At 40.9% G+C, this 19630-nt stretch overlaps 1 protein-coding gene across 3 annotated transcripts in view; it reads left to right on the forward strand.

Annotated features, from left to right (window-relative positions):
* The window catches only part of RHOBTB1 (Rho related BTB domain containing 1), a 155404-nt gene that overhangs the window by 107983 nt on the left and 27791 nt on the right, over positions 1 to 19630 (forward strand). The window contains exons 3-4 of one of the 3 annotated variants that reach the window (XM_029609748.1): positions 5848 to 6049; positions 9041 to 9144. In XM_029609748.1, the coding sequence (XP_029465608.1) occupies positions 5858 to 6049; positions 9041 to 9144 (296 nt within the window). In that variant the 5' untranslated portion in view covers positions 5848 to 5857. Of the gene's footprint in view, positions 1 to 5744; positions 6050 to 9040; positions 9145 to 12346; positions 12420 to 19630 lie in introns of those variants that run through there. The other 2 variants (XM_029609749.1, XM_029609751.1) reach the window with 2 other exon arrangements.

Here is a 19630-nt window from a genome sequence, read left to right on the forward strand (position 1 = left end):
TACAGCATTGTTGAACAGTTAGCAAACCACCATAGGTAGCTTCACTTATTATAGTAAAACTTGCCAGCAAACAGGATAATGACTCACATCTCATTTTAACTGTAACCACAGAAAGTAAAAAAGTGGTTGTCTAGTGTTTACATAACACAAACACTAGACAACCATTCATCCATCCACGCTCCCTCTAAACAAATCAGGAACTCCACTTGGTTAAACCTATCATGTGGCAAAGCCTAAACACCTCAAATGAGTCTTCAAAGAAAGCAGTAGATGCTCAAAATGTACCCATACTAGTATATAATCCCTTGGCAGAGAGATGCATAGCAGGACATCTAATCGTTCAACATGCATCCACTCTGACATAAGGTGGAACCAAAGGGCAGGAGATGAGGGTTCTGGTTGCATCCAAAAATTTAAAACTGAAAAGAAAGCCATGAACAGAATCACATATACAATTTTCATAGAACCTTTTGACAATGAAAGCCCAATAGCAAAAGACCAGCAAAAGAAGGGTGAACGTGAGTCACTTTTAGAACAGCAGACTAAACAGCTTCCCAAAAATTAAAAATGTTACAGCACAAAAGAAATTTAGGAAGGAAAGTGCAAGGCGTCTTTCCTTGGGGGAAGCTGCCACTTCTAAGTCCTACTAGTAGATGCATTATAACTCAGAAATTCATCATGCACATCAATGCATTCATAAGTCCCAAGGATTTTCTTTACTGTGGAATTCTTTCAATATCAGTGATGTTGCAGTAGATGCAAAAAGTTGTGGATCCATTCATACTTTGGGCATGGGTGAAACAAACTCTGCTGAGCAAAAGCTCTTTACAGGGGGCAAAGTTGTAAGCATGTCCAAACTCCTTGTCCAAGTTTCCCATAAATGTGGTTAAATCCAAAAGTGAATTACCTGGATAGCCAAATGGCTGCCTGGGCTTCCTGCCTGGACTCCATAGGTACCCATTCGCATTTGCTTTCTACATTTCTGAAATATTAACCCCAGCTTCCTTAAATTTTTACAGCATTCTTCTCCATTTCTGTTCTAGGTTCCTCCCAGAGAACGTCTCTCTCTGCACTGATGATGGGTTGTTCCAGCGGTAGTCTCAGCTAGTGCACTCTCGGGGACTCCTTGAGAGGGCTACTTACTGCTTTTAGTCTAGAGGGGAACTTTTCCTAGAAAGAATTTCTTGCTTTCTTTTTGCTTCACTCTGTAAAGGACAAGGCATTATGTTGCCTCTCCCTTTCTCTCTCCCAGAATCAGGATCTCCTTCCCCCTAGAATCTCTACCCCTTCTCCACAAATTAGACCATTCTGGCCTTTTGATCAAGGACTGCACTACACTGAGCCATATCATTTCATAATGACTTCACGTTTAATACACTCAGATGTATTTGGCTTCTCTTTTGGTGTGTGTTTCATTATATGCAAGGTCCTGAATAAAGATTTATTTGCCGTGAGCCGAGAGGCAGATCCCCCTTTTGTGTTCCGTTATATCGCTCTCTGCCTCAGCTCCTGCCCTCAAAAGCATGCTCTCCTGACTAAATATGCAACAGTTTTTCTCCTCCCTAGGGCCTCGATTTGAGCTCAGCAGGAGCGAGTACAGCCAGCCTCTCTCTCACTCATGTAGGTTCCACCTTTATTCCTATGGGAAGAAAAATGTATATTTTGTATTTTATTTTTATCCCAAGGTAAAAACATAAATCTCACCTCTCCAGCATATTTCTCAAGAGGGGATATCATGAAATATGGCATGCACCACATAATATCCTTTTACTATATTCAATTCCATTGGAATGGAATCAGGGAAAAAATTAAAAAAAACAAACTGGAACTATTTCTAGTTGCTTTCAGACAGTCCTTGGAATGGCAGCAGCATATTTATTTATTTTGCGGCACTTCTCTTTTGAAAGGCGGCTTTGCTAGACCCTGGCTACTGTGCATGTTTCTCAGCACACACTCTCCCCACCGGTCACGTTTTTTCCTTTCCTCCATTCCTCTTTCTCACAATCAATCTCATGTGCACACCTACTGTGAATACATGCACGCACAATGCTAAGGGGTGCACCAAAACCAGGAGATACAGGAGTATGTCTGTCTGGTGCTTATTTCCTGGTATGTACACAGATAAGCTGCAGAAAAAGAGCCGGGCATGAGACATGGGCGTTCCAGGACTTTAACATGAAGTGTGCACTTAAATATTCATGCACATAAGCACATGCCACAGTCCCCTGCCATGTAACTTTACTACTGCTGTGGATGGCACGTAAGTAATAATAACATTTTAAAAATCTAGGCTTGGCAGCAGGGTTTTAAGGGTCTGTGCTAACAGGGTAAAAGGGAGGCTATTTAACTAGAGGGGAAAGGAAGTCCCATCCCTTACCTGGGTGAACTGGGGAAACTGGTATTTGAGTCGGCGCGCGTGCCTACTAAAATACCTCCACTTACGTGGTAGAGGCAGCATTTGCTAGCAGAAGCGCACGTCCATATAAAATTATTTACGCATTTACATGCGTACAGCCTATTTTATACCATGTGCGCACAAATGCGCATTTGTTATAAAATGACCACATCTTTTGGCGAGAGCCAGCGAACACACCTACATGTGTGCCCGCGCCAGTATCAAAGTTACTGTCTAAGCCTAGGAAAAAACACCAAGGACACCAAATCTCAACCAAAAAGAAGAGGTCGTTTTATACAAGGAAAAAAAAATCCCTTCCAGTTGGCTAGCAGAAAGAAAGTTGCTAGCCTTTTGGACCCCTCGGGTGAAAAGGGGGTGAAGGTGACCCTTGCTGCGCCCCACACCCACAACTCCTTCCTCAAGGGCTTTGTCGCTACTTGCTGCTCCAAAGTCAGAACATGAGCCTTTACAATCGCTTTCTTTTACCAGTGTAAGCAATGGCGAGTAATCAAGTAAATAGACTACACTAGGCCATGTCAAGACACAAGGAGAGGGTCACACATAACTACATGTCCATTGGGGCATCTGTCCATGTCCATCTCCAGAGTAAACCCAGAACGTGCACGTGTGCATGCATTCACTGGTGGTATGCCAGGTTTGCAGGATACTGGTGCTTTCGAGTAGCTGCTGCATGCTCTGGGTAGTCAGTTGAAAAAAAGAAGTGTGAGGAAACTGATTCAAGGGGTAACAGTTGCACATGAACAGAGCATGCTAAGGCAGGATGCACATGTTGTGTGTATCGAGTATGGCAGGGTGCTTGCAGGAGTGGGATGAATAAAGACAGAATCCCCTCCTCCTGTATATGGCCAGGGTTGCAGGGTAGGAAATGCAGTGATGGAGCTCTTGTATGTGACAGATGAGGTTCCCATAACTGGTGCACCTAGCTTTGTTGGCTTGTGAGGAAAAGAGTTGCAAGACTGTATTATTGTCATGGCCTCACAGGGGTTGGGAACTGCATAGTATATTTGTCAGGAAAGGGATATGACTAGTGTCCTGTGAATACTATTCCTTTAGGAAGAGGACAGTTGTGAGTGAAGGAATAAAGATTTACAGAATGTGTGTGTGTGTTGGGATGGGTTTTTTAAAAAACATACTGGCTTTGCATACTAGCAGTTGCTCATGCCTTGCTGCTTGCTAAGGCACTGGAGGTTTCTTGTCTGACTAATCACATTTTTACATGTTTGCTAGGGTTCGCTATGAAGCTGAGGTAACTAACAGGCCAGTACAGTACCGCCGCGTAAAAAAAAAGTGCCGCAGTGTATATCGCCCGCTCGTTTGGTGCACGCACATTTTGGTTCACAGTCCGCTCTATTCAGTATTCAAATCGTAGGCAAATCCAAGAGGCGGCTAAGGCACAGTTAGAGTTCGCTATCGATTTTACTGTATAGGCATTATCAAATGCCTATACAGTATCCCAGGGCGCGCTGCCCAAATTGCTCTTCCCTACATGTCATTTCCTTACATGTCATTTCAATTGACATTTGAAGAGGATTTGTCATTACATTTTGAAAATGAATTCCAATACTCACTTGCCATGCCAAAATTAGAAATTGTTCACAAGAAATCAATAAAGACCCCTCTTGACATTGCCTGAAGAAGGGAGCATGATAGACTTTTTCTTCTAAAAACCCATACTCGCAATGCGTTCAGATTCCAAAAATGTATACCAAAAGTTATTTGTCAAGTGTAGCATAATAAATAGCAATCCAGCCTTCCCAGCCGCTCTGCCGTACAGCTACCAACTTTTCTGGATGCTCAAGGCAGCGCCTTTTTCTGCCCACCGTCCATGGCGTGGACGTCCATGGTCGCAGGCCTGACTACTTCCAACCTCCATGGGCTCTTGAGCACCCGGAAGGTTTGGTAGCTGTACCAACATGTCTGTACGGCTACCAACTTTTCTGGACGCTCAAGGCAGCGGCCACTTATTGGGTCTTACTTGGTTCCATCTCCAGGGTTTTTGAGGTTTCCACAAGCTTTATTTTAAGCTTTGAAGCACACCTGCTGGTCTTTGACATCCACCTACTGATTTGTTTTACACTGCTTTCTATTTAGTACTCTGCTCAATGTTGTGTGACACTTCTCTATTTGATTATTGATTTTGATTTATAGTCTAGCCCATCCATGTTATACTGGTGAAATAACTGATTTTGATTTATGAGTGAACTGTTGCGTGCCACCAGACGGCCAGTTTACATGAATAGAAAGCACATAAAGCAAACAGAAGAGTGGACCAAAGATGATGCCCTGCTACTATGATAACTTTAATTTTCTTCTGAAAAACAGCTGGTATGACAAGTACATGGAATTGATCCATCACATAACATGCCTGCTGCAGGATGCCCTTTCAGGACCTGAACCATGCTACCTACCTCTTCTTCTCAGGATGTTTTAATTAGACTGGTTCAGTGAATTCATGTTGAGGCCTTAAAAAAACAAAAAAACAAAAACTGGTGATAAAACCTGTTTGTTTAGCTATGGAGACTTAATCAGTTTAGTCAACATCTTCAGTATGATGGGTGTTGAAATAATATGTATATATGTGCAACAATTACCTCTATTTCTGTTCTGGAGAAGCCCCTTTCTACAAAGCAGGACTCAAACACTTACTGAAAAATACGTTATCTGCTTAGTATGGAGTATAAAATGATTTCCCCAGTTTTCAAATGTATAACTTTGTTAGATTTTTAAACCATGGGGTGAGCGGGCAGACTTTCATTGCCAAAACATTCAGAGGCTTTGAACAAGCTTCTTGTGTTCTGTTTCTTTGGTTCTTTCTTTGGAGACATTCTGCAACAGGTCCATCGTTTCCAAGTGGCGAGAGATTATTCTCTAAATGAATGCTTGAAACCTGTTTTGATCCTCTTTTGGATTTGTTGATTGCAAGTTGGCAGGTCTGTTTATGGGGTTTGAGTTGTATTTTCTGCACTGTGAAATGTGGTTGGAACTTGCCTTCCCAGTTTGACTGTTTACTGTAATCTTGCAGTGCATGGCATTAAGCAGGTTTATGCTAGAATGCCTAAGGTGAAACCCACACTTTTCCAGTCTCCACTGCCTCCCAGCGTGAAATGTGGTTAATAAGAAGTGCATTGAAGCCAGCAATCCTACTTCTACCCAGATTTATCTTCTGTAAGCAAGTTTTTTTTTGTTTTGTGTAAACCTGGAAGAAATGATATGCTGATTGCAATAAATTTACTGAGGGTCAGACAAACGCTGTCCTTTTTTTATGGTCAGCGTAGGGTATAAAAAGAAAACTGTTCATTTCAGTGTAACATTTTGGTTGAGCACCAGTATGAGTTGTTACGTCCTTGTCATTTTCAAATAGAAATTTAGGGATGAAACTTGGTAACATATCTACAGTGTTGGGGTAATAAAACACAATTGTCTTGTTCCAGTTTTGTATAAATGGACACTGACATGGATTACGAAAGACCTAATGTTGAAACCATAAAATGCGTGGTGGTGGGCGATAATGCTGTGGGGAAGACTCGTCTCATCTGTGCAAGAGCATGTAACACCACCTTGACACAGTATCAGCTTCTGGCAACTCATGTACCTACTGTGTGGGCAATCGACCAATATCGCGTCTGCCAAGAGGTAAGGTTTTCAATGCATGGTAAAACTGAACCTTTATTTACTATGTTGAGAAAGGGAGTAGGATCATTGCTGGGGGATGTCGGGTGAAAGCTGGGGGGAATGGTTGAAGGATAAGATTTAATTTTTATAGGATTTCAAAGAGAAAAAGAGAATCACAAAAAGTTGGGGGCCAGCTTGGTAGCAAATGCTGGACAGCACCAGGTGGAGGACTTGGGTTTGATTCCTGGATCTGGCTTTCTGCTTCCCTAGGTTGGCTGGGGCTGGGGCTGCTGTAGAGATAGCATTTACAGCCTCTAGAGGGAGTCCCAGTCATCGCGCAAAGGCAACACCTAATGGTTGGATTTTAGGGTCTGATTGCAAGGTTCCAGAAGGAATCCTGATATACAGCCTTTCCTCTCCCACTCCACCCCTGCAACCCAGCCAAGGACTGTTACTGCAAGAACCAGGCTAGGTGACCTGGGAATGGATATAAATTAAGGGGGGAAATCCCCCAAGTAGCTTTGAATGACGGCTGATGGCACCAGATCTTGGATCCAATTCAGATTGAGCTAGAGTGCAAACGAGCAGGAGGAAATTGCTAGCTACCCCCTCTCCCCCCTCAAACAAAAAGTTTATATCAAATTGTTTGGGAAAAGTTATTCATTTATTGAAACTTTAGACTGTGCTCAAAAGGAAGGATAAGCAACCTAGAATGACTTAGGAGAAACTAACTGGTACATGAATCGCCTCTTGCATCCCTCAGAATTCTCAAGGACCATGTCAGGCGTGAGTTTCTTGAAAAGCCAGACCTGTTTGGGGGAATGGAGGATCGGTTTTGAGAGCCACTAGACTCTACAGTGTTCTTTTTTTTTTAATTTTACATGTTGACTAAGATGTACAAAAATGTGCTTCTAGTGATGCTATTTGTCATGATAAGTTTGACCATATAGAAATTTTTGTTATATACTAAAATAGCTCAGTGGCATTCAGAAGCTGGCAGTAGGATTCAATTCCACTTACAGACTGAAATGTGACAGGAAAACATTTTAAGCAGGGTCTAGTGGCCAATGCTGTATATTGTAGGAGGAGTATGGGAAGAAATCAGCGAGTACTGAGGGAAGTGTAGGGAAAATTCAGTTTTGAGCAGTTTTGTTTGCAGTCTGTACTAGGATTCCATTTGAAGGAACAATGAAGTATAAATACATATTTTATTTTATTTCAACATTTTCTGTACTCCCTATTAGAACTTCTAAGCAGTTTACATGTTAATAATACGTTCATAAAAGGATAAAACAATATTATGAAGGCAGTTTTCAGCAGCCCACCTAGATGTAACGCACAGTACATCTAGGTGGGCTGCTTTGTAGCTAAGATTCAAAGGGGAGCTATGATGGTCATGATTCTGGTTTCGGTGAAAAATTGGTGTTAATATGATTGGCTAGTTCCAAAGGATATATGATGTATGGTTCTGGTCGCTGTTCTTAAGGCAGTTAATATAAAATTGTTGGGAATGTGCTGCTTTGAGTTACTTTTTCAGACTGCCTTCCATAAGAAAATTAATATGCTGGTGGGGGAGGCCAGATTTCAGAAAAAACGGAGAGCAGATAACTTATCTGGCCATTTTAGCCAGATAAATTATTGGGGATATTCAGGATAAACATACTGCTGCAAATACAGGAATAAAGTTATCTGGCTAACTATTTAGGCAGATAACTATAAACCTAACTGGTTATATTCAGATATAGCTGGTTAGGGTTAAAGTTATCCAGGTACGTCTACCCACATAACTTTATCCTTAACCAATTAAATTCAAATGATATAGCCTATTCTAAGTGCCAAAAAAATGATTTAAAAGGTTCGCAGGTCTCAGACCTAATCCTGCAGCCCTCCTCTACTCCACGTTTTCAAATAAGTTCAGGCTAGCACTTGATTTAACCCATCCTATGGCCTGAATGCCCATAAACCTTTTTTTTTTATTATTTTATTTTTTCGGCATTTGTATATAGGTGATTAAGGTAATTCTGTCTGGGAATGCGGACCGAGATATCTTTAACCCTACGTTGAGACACATTTCTGCTTAGCCGAATAACTTATTCAGCTAACTCTGAATATCAGAGATAGCCAGATAAGTTGCTTGGCTAAGTAAATTCTGCCTTAGAATGCTTCCTGTTTATCCGGATAAATTTTATCTAGTTAATAACTTATCTGGATAAAATGTGTCTAGTTAAAAAGGCCAGATATTCAAACTTCAGGGTTTATTCAGCTCACTCAAGTTATCTGAATGAGCCCCTTTCAGTATTGTCCTTGGTGTTGGTAATCGGGATGCACTGTTTTCAATGTGTGAATTTTGATTTTCTGTATTTGTGTAAATTTTATTTTTGTACCTTTATTTTTTGTTAATTTTTTTGTTCATATACATGTGTTATATGTATTTGATATGATTTTTACGTTTTTACATTTTGGTGTTTGTCTTTAGTGTAGAGTTTAGCAATATAAGCATGAAATAAATATTTTAAACAAAGTACATTGGTAGTTTTGTTTATGAAAATAGCTAGCATAGAGTACATAAGCTAAAAGTGCCCACACACTGTGCACGCGCTGTTTATGCGAGAGGCCAAGGGGAGGAGAAATAGTGCGTGTGCTTTTAAAATTGTCAACTAGATGTAGTTTTTATTTTTTTTTCCCCTTCCCGATCTAAACACATCCTTCTTCCTGCCCCCCCTCCTACACTCGGAATGCCTCCTTGTAATCTGGCAAAAGGTACACCTGAGCTTCCACACAGCATGTGTCAGGCTGAGGGCAATTTTCAGACAAGTAAGTTTATCCAGGCAAATGATTTACCTGTGGAAACGGCTTTAAGATTTGCTCTCTGGTAATTGCACCCAGCACTAGAACAAATGCCTGACTTGCACACATGCGCATTCAGTGTTTCACCGATCGCAGACTAAATTGTGGTAGGAGTTTACCTAAGATACAATTTTTTTGTGTGGTCTTTTCTTTTTTCTTTCATAGGTGCTGGAGCGATCCCGGGATGTTGTTGATGAAGTCAGTGTCTCTCTCAGGCTGTGGGACACCTTCGGGGACCACCACAAAGACCGGCGTTTTGCTTATGGAAGGTAAATTCAGCAGAATTTAATTCTGTACTTGTACAGGAAAACTAAGCAGAGGCAGGAAAGGAAGTGGATTTGGATGAATGTTCTGGTTCCCCTGGGGATCAGAGAACTGCATATTGCACAGTTCAGAAGCCCTAAATATTTAATAGAGTGCAGTTATATTGTGCTTATTTTATCCAACTCATGAATACGAAAACGAGTAATGCACGTTTTGGTTTTAGAGTGTGTTTTGGCATTTTTTTGCCCTCCTCACAAGAATTTCTCATGTCTTTATAACAAGTCCGTGATGAGGGGTGTAGCAGAATGCACAGATCCATGGGAGACTGATAGGAGCCAGGATGTGAACACTTCTGCTCTGGCTCCTGGAACTGCCCTGAGGACCGGGGCAACCACCACCACCATCTCATTTCATATAGTCTACTTTTGTAAGGATTTGAATTGGCGGCCTTGAGGTGAAAGGCTGTTCCCGAGCCATCCAGTTCCCAAACATATAATTTGAAGGTGAATTCCAGCGGTTTTTACAAACCTGAGGAGTGGTTTCATTGCTTTGCTTTGTTCTGGTTTCTGTTTTTATGTTTGTGACCCCAGATATTCCAGGATGCACTGTTTTCTTGTTTTTCTTTTACTGAATGTTCTAGAAATCTTGATGTCTACAGTATTCACTTTTACCACATCTTTATTCCTTTTTATAAGGATAAGTACTAATAATAGTAATAAAAATCCAGTTAAGTACAAAGATAGAGCAGGGTAGGATAGTAAGAAAAGAATTTCTTTTTTCGTCAAATGCTTCTGATGTGATGTGTGGAGACATAGCACCTGGTCACTGAAATAGGACTGTCCTAGGATTTCTGGGAAATTGAATGTTGCTTGTGCTGCTTTCTTTATAGACCATAGTTCGGGATTGCAGGGTGAGAAGCATAACTCACACTGAATAGGGCCTCATTCACCAAAATTATGTTTGAAATTTTGTGTCTGTAAACAAGGTGTCCCTAGAACAGCATGGAGTATGAACAAACTGCTGCTTATCCGAAATTGAGCGACACCACTTCTCACATAGTTGTCATGCAGAGTTGTAGTAACCATATTGGTCTTGGGAAGAACTAGATGTTTGCAATCTATTGATTTCTTAGAGCAATATAAGAATTATCTACCATTGTTGTCCCGGACAAGCTTTCAAAGACCACATAGGCCTCCTTCTTCAGACGTGACCCATGTCTCTACAGCTCACCTGCAGATCCATCTTGGATGAATCGTATGTTGATCCAAGGAAAGATACTACATCTGTCTCATGGGGAGGGAGGGATTTCACATTATTAGAGCAAGAGCTTTTAAAAAATTGGACATAAAAACAAAAACAAAACCCTGTGTCTGAATAACCCCCATCCAATTAGCAAGCAACAGGTAAGAAAACTGTGTACTCAAGCTGTGAACTTTCTCTTCCCAAATCCCTGCCCACTCCACCCATCACTGCTGCCAGCAGCTTCTGATTCAGATGGAAAAGAATTACATGAAGTTCCAGTTTGCCGGGAGCATCCAGGCTTGCCTCTGTTTCACTGTAGTCAGGTGTGCAAGTACAGAGGTAGAGGAGCTTAGCAGTTCAGTCTTCTTCTTGTCTAAACAAGTGGAGCTTGTTAGCGAGGTAGAAATGAAGGCATGAATGGCGTATGTCACTAGAGATTACTCTTTGAGGGGGATAAACCTCATCCAAATGTGTCCCTCAACACATTTACAGTTGTCTAAGTGCCGGGTGTGACCTAGTGGTAGACACATTGGATTATGGGTCAGGAGAATTCATTAGGTGCAGATTCAAGAGAGGACTCTTTGTGATCTTAGCAAGAAACTTTATCTCCCGGTATTTTGGGGACCCAGTTCAAAGCAAGATGTTTGTCTTAATCTGGATTTCCGGGTTGACAAATCCAAAAAAAGAAGTACTAAGGGATCCCAGGATTTGGTTTCCAGCTGGTCTTTACAGTTCTTAGCTGCCTTCCTATTCTTTGTTTCTTTTAGCCATGAATAGTATGCTAACTAGAGATGTGCAAAGCCCGAACCTTTCGGCTCATGCTTAGTTTTCAGCCCGCTGCGGAAAGTTTCGTATTTCCCGCAGTTCAGGCCTTTTAATCGGGGGGACCTTAATTTTAGATTAGTGTGCATTAACTCCCCATTAGTGCGTGCTAACATTTTTACATTAGCGCGCACTAATCCGAAAACAAATTTTTTCTGAAATTTCGGGGAAAACTAGTTCAGGTTTTGGGCTCCCTGAACCAGGACAAATTAGGCAGTTTCGTTGAAATTTCCTAATTCGTCGTAGACGAATGCACATCCCTAATGCTAACTAGTCCAATTGCAGTTGTGCTTGACATCCAGCCCTTACATGGGACTTCTGCTCAGGTACTTTTATAACTCTTCCTGTCTTTTGTTTTTATTTCCCCAACTCTCTGGGGTCTTTACTGATGCGACTGGTTGCCTAGTTTTTAATGTCTTGGTTCCCTGCTCATGAAGAAATCACAACCACTTATTATAGTACACAATACCTTATAAATAACTTGTTTGGAGTGTGGGGTTTTTTTTTTTGTTTGTTTTAGTTCATATCTTCTGTGATATATACTGAAAACAGGCTGTTAGGTTTAGACCCAAAAATGCAATCTTTTAAAAAAGTTATTTCTGTATTTCAGCTCTCAAGCCCATATCATATTCCCTTCATTCATAGCTTGACCAGGCCGTACAAAGCTCTAGTACTGTATAGTGCTGGGGGTCTATGGGCCTTAGAGATTCTATGTTACAGGTGTTTTAAGGTTTTGTAATAACTTGCTGTACTGTATTATCATTAAATTGATGACACAGATCATGGACATTAGAACACAGAGGTTTCACTGTTACAGTAAAAACCTGAAGTTTAAAACTATGTAGAATAAAATGTAAAAATGTTGACACAGAAAATGAAAGGAAGGGTTACCCTGCTTTACCAGTCATTCATGCTGTGATGCATAATTCTTCATTTTTCAACCCTCGGTTCCTGTTCCTCTGGTAAATTGATCATTCCTGTTCTTTGATGCTTTGTCTGATTTTGTGGAAAAGGTAATGCTTCTCATTCAATTAGATTAAGTGCAGTGATTACTAGCATGCTGCTTTTCATATTTTGCATGTGATATAGGATGCATTTATCATACCATTTCATGCAGGTGGACGAGTGCTCTCTTTCAAAGAGGGTCATGGATCTTTACTGGTTCCCCAGGCTGGTGATGGATTCTGTGGAATGTTTCCAGAGTGCCCACACATAGGTAGTAAGCTCCCTGTGGTCTCTTATTAAAATTATATTCAGAGATGTATTGCCTTAGTTCCGTGTTCCCCATTTTAAGTGTGTCTGCTTCAGCATGTGTGAGCGAGGACCTCTAGATGCATACAGAGCTACCTCTAGGTCGGAGAGGAGTGACACGCAGGACCTCCTGAAAGAGAAAAGCTGCAGAAGCTTCCGACTCTCGGGAGAGAATAACTTACCCTTTCAAGTTGCTCTCCAGTTCCTCCTAGTGACAGGATCGCAGGGGCTGGCTAAGCTTTGTTCTTCTGAAGCTTGGTACATACCGCAGTTTTACAAGAGAGGTTGTTATATAGAGCTTTCACTCTGGAATGCTTGGGGTACTCTTGAGCACTGCTTGTTTTTGGCAAGCACCTTTAATATTGATTTGTGATGTGGTTTTTAACCAGTAATTGTTCTTCGGCACAATGTACCAAGGGGCTACTGAGTGGATGAATCCCAATAATGCAACCATACTAAACATGACCACATATACCAAAGAGATAAAATGCTGGGATAGTGATCTCATTGGCCATCATTTCAGACTTTACTAAACCTGAGATAAACGTAACCTGGATGGATTGTACATATAAACATACTGCCACCACAGCAGGTCTTATTAATGGTTATGGGGCTGAACCCACCCACTATGCTGGGTCAGCTTGTAGTTCGCTTCCCCTGCCTCCCACCCTCCCAAAGACAGTGGGGGTTTTTTTGGGGTTTTTTTTTTTTTGTTTCAACCTTCACCACATGAGCTGACTGACTCCTAAGTAACATTTAATATAATGCAAAAAACAAAACAAAAAAACACCAAACTAGATACTTGTCGTTATTTCTTCTGAATTATTTTGCCAAAAAAGTAAATGCTGTACTGTGGCTATGGCACTAGAATTGCCTATTAAGCATAATGCAAGGGTCAGAACAGGAGAGATCTATCAGCAGTACATTTTATTTCCAAAGAGGCCCCTGTCACTTTAAGGGGCAGACATACAAAATCTATGGTGACTTTTTGTCTTTTATAGGATAAGCACATTGTTTTGTAGTAGCTTGGACTCAGAATAGCAAGAACCAATTCATCAAAATGTCCTATCTTCCCGTACACGGAGTTTGTTTTTTATACACGCGGACGTGATCCTCCAACTGTTGTCTCTGTAGTCCTTCTTCCCCATTCAAACCAGCATTCTCCGATTGCTTGGCAGCACTATTGGCTACCTTGGCATGGACTCTGGGATTGTTGAAAAGGTTTCAATAGAACTGATAAACCTGGATGACATTTTGGCTGGGCACAAACTTTGGCAAAGGCATTTATCACACATTAGTACATTAGCCCCTTGGTGTCTTTGTTTCCCATTTTTAGTTATTAACTGTTTGTTTAGTTCAAAGGAAGTGAGTAGCAAAGATTCCTAGCTTAAGAGTGAATATTGATTCCATGGGTGAGCACCAGACCTAACGGAAACACTGCAGCTCCCCTACCTACATTTCTGAAAATAACATTCTGCTGTAGATAATTGGGATGTTTGAATAGTTATTATAGAACACAATGATAATTTTACTATAATTATCTCCCTGTATTATGATTTTCTAAATACTTTTTAATACCAATTAAAGGCACAATAACAGTGAGTTGTCAGGAGTTGTCTCTATTGTCACGTGAGAGACGCATGGACTGGCTTAACGTCCTTGACTGTGGTGCTTGCTGCTTGGGTTAGTTTAGGGCTGAGAAAGATGCTAAACTCGCACTTGGGACATGAGCACGGTCGAAAATATTTAGTATTGACTTTGGGTGGAAGTTTCTCTTTCTAAATCTTGCATTTGGTGACATCTAAGAACATAAGACTTGCCATACTGGATCAGACCAAAAGTCCATCAAGCCCAGTATCCTGTTTCCAACACTGTCCAATCCAGGTTACAAGTACCTGGCAGGATCCCAAAAAGTTGATAGATTCCCAGGGATAAGCGGTGGATTTCCCCAAGTCCACCTTAATAATTTATTATGGACTTTTCCTCCAGAAACTTATAAAAACTTTTTTTTTAAACGCAGCCACACTAATTGCTTTCACCACATCCTCTGGCAATGAATCCCAGAGTTTAGTTATGTGTTGAGTGTAAAAATATTTTCTCTTATTAGTTTTAAATGTATTACCCAGTAACTTCATTGTGTGTCCTTTGGTCTTTTTGACAGTGTAAACAACTGATTGTTTACTCGTTCCATTCCACTCATGATTTTAAACACCTCTATCATATCTCCCCTCAGCTGTCTCTTCTCCAAGCTGAAGAGTCCTAACCTCTTTAGCCTTTCCTCACAGGGGAATCGTTCCATCCCCTTTATCATTTTGGTCACCCTTCTATGTACCTTTTCTAATTCTGTTATATCTTTTTTGAGATGTGGTGACCAGAACTGCACACAGTACTCAAGATGAGGTTGTGAATAGGAACTGCACTGTTTTTTCCTATCTGTCGATCTATGCTAGTGTTCTATGAAGGGTCTGAAGTAATTTATGCTGCCTATCCCCTGGACTTTGGTCCTGCCTGAAGTCCAGTTTTCTGTTTTGTTGTAGGGATGGACTTGTGCTTTTCCCTTGGAGGCTACATTTTCAAAGCCATTTATGCAGGCTTTGAAAGTTGTCCGGGCTCGATGCGGGGAAAAATTACCCGCACTGTGTACTGCAATGTGGGAGGCATTCCCATGGGGGACAGGTAAAGGGCTGGCTGCACCACAACGTGTGTAGTTTTGTATAATTCAGATGAAAAAACGTACACAAAGAGAAAGCTTGCTCAAATCTCCGGAAGTAATTTTTTACAGGGGGCAATAATCAAAGCAAAACTATCTGCACAGTTTACCTTTCATTATTGGTGCAAACCCTGTCAGTAAAAACTACCTGTGGTGCTTACACCAACGTGGACAGTTTGATTATTACCCACTTGGTTCATACTTTTTTTCAGGGCTTGTGGGTGTCTATTATTTTTCTGCATTTTTTAAAGGGTAATTTTGTAACATTGTGGGTATCTTGCACAGTGGCGCATAAACTTAATCTGCACAAAGTGCCACTCGTTCTTCGCAGGACGTAACTTGTGGGGGTTAATTTCTGCACATGATTTTTAAAATCAGAAGTAGGCACATCAATTCTAACCCTGCCTCCCCCCACCCAAAATGCTTATTTTGGGCGCATAAGTGTGTGTGCAGTCGGGTTAAGTGATATTTTTATGCACACAAGTCCCACACAATTTTATATTGAGCCATATCTGTGCATAAACCTATGTTTTATACACATATGTAGCTTTGGAATTAGTTTGCTATTGTATCATGTGTTAGAAACTTGTGGAGCTTGTGGTTTTGTTTCGGCAGGTGCTATAATGTTTTTTTGTTTTGTTTTGTTTTATTTTACTACTAAAACTACTTAAAAATATGACTCTTTGAGGAGACTTTTGGGCAACAAACGTAAGCTGGCCTGTTTCTCAAGCCTGGCTCATTGATTTGTAAAATACTGCAGGAAATTTGAAGTGAAAGTTACACACATCAGTAACACGTACCCACGTAAGTAGTAGTTTGCAAGAAGCCAAAGTATGCCCGTGCTAGCAGTGTCGCACATACACGTGAAAGGAAACGCGAGGTGGTGGAGGGGCATTCAGGGTGAAGTATTCGGAAGTTTGCTCATGGGTTGGTATTTTGTAAGCAGTACACACGTGTTCATTACCAAACCTACCTGTATGCTTGCCCTTGGTTTTTGTTTTTTTTTTTGTCTGCAGTTTTTGGGCAGGAGTAGTGGGAAGGGAGGTCTTGGTGACATGCTGGAGGGTCTGGATGAACTGGTGGAGGTGCCGGCAAACTGGTGATTTGGAAATCCTTTTGGGTGTACTTGCATACACGGAATACACACATTCTTTATAAAATAAATGCCTCCATGTATCACTCTAGGTTATTACACGTACATGTGACACTTATTACAGGCATAAAAATGGGTACAGAAGAGTATGTGTGTTCCTGCATTACAAATATACATGCGTACTGAAACACATGTACTTTGGGGCAGAAATACTTGGTATTTTCTTAACTGTACAGCTCTCGCCATACAGTTTAAAGCATCCTGCTTCAACTTGAGAGACACACACCAGCTTACGTGCATATGCGCTGGCACGCACCCTACTGAAAATGACCCTCTAAGAGCCCTGCTAGACATGCATAAGCCACTGAGGAGTGTCTGGGAAAAGGAGGAATCCTGCCCAGTATTCCAGGAAGGAAAAGGGGTCCTGGGATTCAACAGCGAGAATCCTGAGAGGCCCGAGGAGGACAAGAGGCCACCAGAACGCAGAGGTGTTTGAAATTCCGCATCTGTTTTGGGAGAAGTTTTGGTGAAGTGAGAACAGCAATTTGTCCTTGGTGGGGGATTTAGGAGAAAGGAACATGCACTGCTGGGGAAGGATTCCTAAAGAGGTGCTGACTGGGGGGAGGGGGAGGCCTTCAGAAGTTCACCATAGCTGGAGAAACTACTGAGACAAAAGGGGAGAGCAGTCTTCAAAGCAGGTACTTGGGAAGACCCGAGAGAGGAAGGGTTCCTGCCTCAAGAGCTGACCTGTTTGGGAGAGCAGTTATTGCTGCTGCAACTGACTGAGATTTTTTTTTTGTGGATTTTCTGTTGCTGCCTGGTGGACTAGCAATTGATGTATCATTCCTTTTTGGACTTTGTTTTTCCTGCCATCAGTGCCAGTACAAACTGTAATTTGAAAAACAGTTTTGGAGTCTGGGTGGTGACTTTTCGCTTCTGACTGGGGAGATGAGCCCCAATATCTAACAAACCCTAAGGGCCTTGAAGAGTTAAATCTCTTCCCCCCCCCCAGGAGATCATGGGTCCTGCTCTAGGCCATGGGCCTCCCCGTGCACCCCTGTGTACAGGACTAGATCAGGAGAGGGGCTACATAAATAAATGAGGGTGGTGCATTTTAACTTTCTATTTGATGTTGTGTTGTTTTTTGGAGAAAGCATTGTACCAGCCTACGGGCCTGATTCATTAAGGCTTTTCTCCATTTTGTGTCTATGGGAAAACCCTTAGTGAATCAGGTACTAAATAATAAATACACCTTGCTGTAGATTTTATTCTTTAGCTTTTACATCGTGTTTTGCTTCAAGGTCTTTTTGTTTCAGAAAGATAAAAATATAGGTGGGGTAATTTTGTAATATCACAGGGAACTTACACAGCTGCTATGCACACAAGTTACTCTAGTTTTCAAAGCAAACATCTTTGCATAAATTCACTTTAAAAATTATGCGAAATAACGTGTGCGACGTCGCCCACAAAGTTACATCTGGTCTTTGCAGCACCTAACTTGTACATGCAAATTTACACATATACTTTTTATAAAATTAAAAGTATGCACGTAAATCCAAACTCTGCACCAGCTTGTTCCCTGGAACATCTCTTTTTTCTGCACATAAAAGTGTGCACGAAATCAGGTTACAGGCATACTTATATGCGCATAAACTCAGGAAAATTTAATAACACAACATTTATTCATACACACCTGTGTTTTATACCCCCAAAATGTACAGATGGAAAACAATCAGAAATCCTGGCATGAAGAGGGAATGGGTGTATATGGGAGGTGGTTTGATATAATATCAATACGACAGGCCTGAAAAGTAGTAAATAGGGTCAACCATTCCATACTCATGTGGAGAAAGATCTGATTTTAACCTTTGGCTAGGTGATCCTATTTGCCACCCTGTTATAATAGTGCTACATGCTATTAAAGTTACATCACCACAGTGTTCTGCACAGTATTCCATGACATAACATGGTGATTTATATCAACTGGAAGTAATTTCTGCTTCTGGTATCCTAGAGTCACCCATCATAATATTTCTTAATGGGGTTAAGATCATCCTGTGCTGTGACTGCAGTTAATTATCTCTGTGAAAAGTATTGTATAACGGGCACAGCAGTGGTAGTATTAGAAGGTGACAAAGAGGGCTGTGAATAAAAAATAAGGTCAGAGACATGAAGGTAAGCATGAGACCATGAAGGATTTTTCTGAATCAAGTAGAATGAATTAGTGCTAGACTCTGAAAGAGAGGAATGTGGGCTTGGTAGGTAGGGATGGGTAAAAAGCTGGAAGCAGAGCATGGGACTGTTAAGCTTTTGGGATTTGAGAAACCTGCAGAAGAGAGTTACAGTAATCGCGGCATGATAGTCCGTGGCACGAGTGAGTATTTCAGTAAAGGAAGTTGAAGGATATGGCAGGTACAGGTAATGCTGTCGATTAGGTTTACATCTGAGGGGATGATCAGAGTTCAATCCATTAAGGGCATGAAATAAACATAGCCAAACTCATTTTACTTGTGGCTAACTGTACAGTCATATAGGCCTTTTGAAGACGTAAATCTGGTCTACATACCCATTTTACTATTTAGAACCCTGCTTTTGATGTTTTAATGTTTAGAAAAAGAATGCCTACAATTTAAAGTCCAGTGGATTTGTTGAAGCTTATAAACTAAGTATCCGTGTAGAGAAATAGCTCTTACTTCAATTTAGTATAAAATACATTCAACAGCGCTCTGCATGCACCCATTAAGAGAAACTGTAGGGCCTCCAAGATATATTTGGCATTATGAAATCTAGGAAGGCCCTGAGCAAATAATTTATTATTGAGATAAAAGAAAACTATTGACGTGGCCAGGGCTTGTTTTACTCATCCATGCAAAAACCACAGGTAAACAAAACCTTGGGCAAATTAAACTTTAATAGGAAGCTCAGGAGAGGTAGTAGGTTACCTTTTAATGTAGAAACTGGTGATTCTGCTGATCAAGTAGCAACTTAGAGAAAATGCATTCATTTTTTCTTGTTGTCATTTTTCTTTTTTTTTTTTTTGTCTAAAAGGATGCTGATCAATGGTTTCCTTTTACTAAAAGACATCCATAGGCATAGTGCTCTCAATTTTAACCTCCTTAGCTAGTGAAACTGCTATGTGTCTATACCAATGTTGGAAACTTTTTAACATGTAAGGTAGAACAGTGGCTTACTACGATAAGGAAATTGTTGCATTATTGGATGACTTGCAAAAAAAAAAAGCCATGAATTTGTTATTGCAAGCAGGAAGAGAAAGGAGTGCACCAGTGCTACCATGCTTAAAGAGTATTAGAAGTGCCTGTCTTTGGGCCTGTAGCATCCTAGAATTTTGCAAGACAATCTTGTTTCCATTGTA

The sequence above is a fragment of the Rhinatrema bivittatum genome, chromosome 7 (assembly GCF_901001135.1).
Source record: "Rhinatrema bivittatum chromosome 7, aRhiBiv1.1, whole genome shotgun sequence".
Classification (NCBI taxonomy): Eukaryota; Metazoa; Chordata; class Amphibia; order Gymnophiona; family Rhinatrematidae; genus Rhinatrema; species Rhinatrema bivittatum.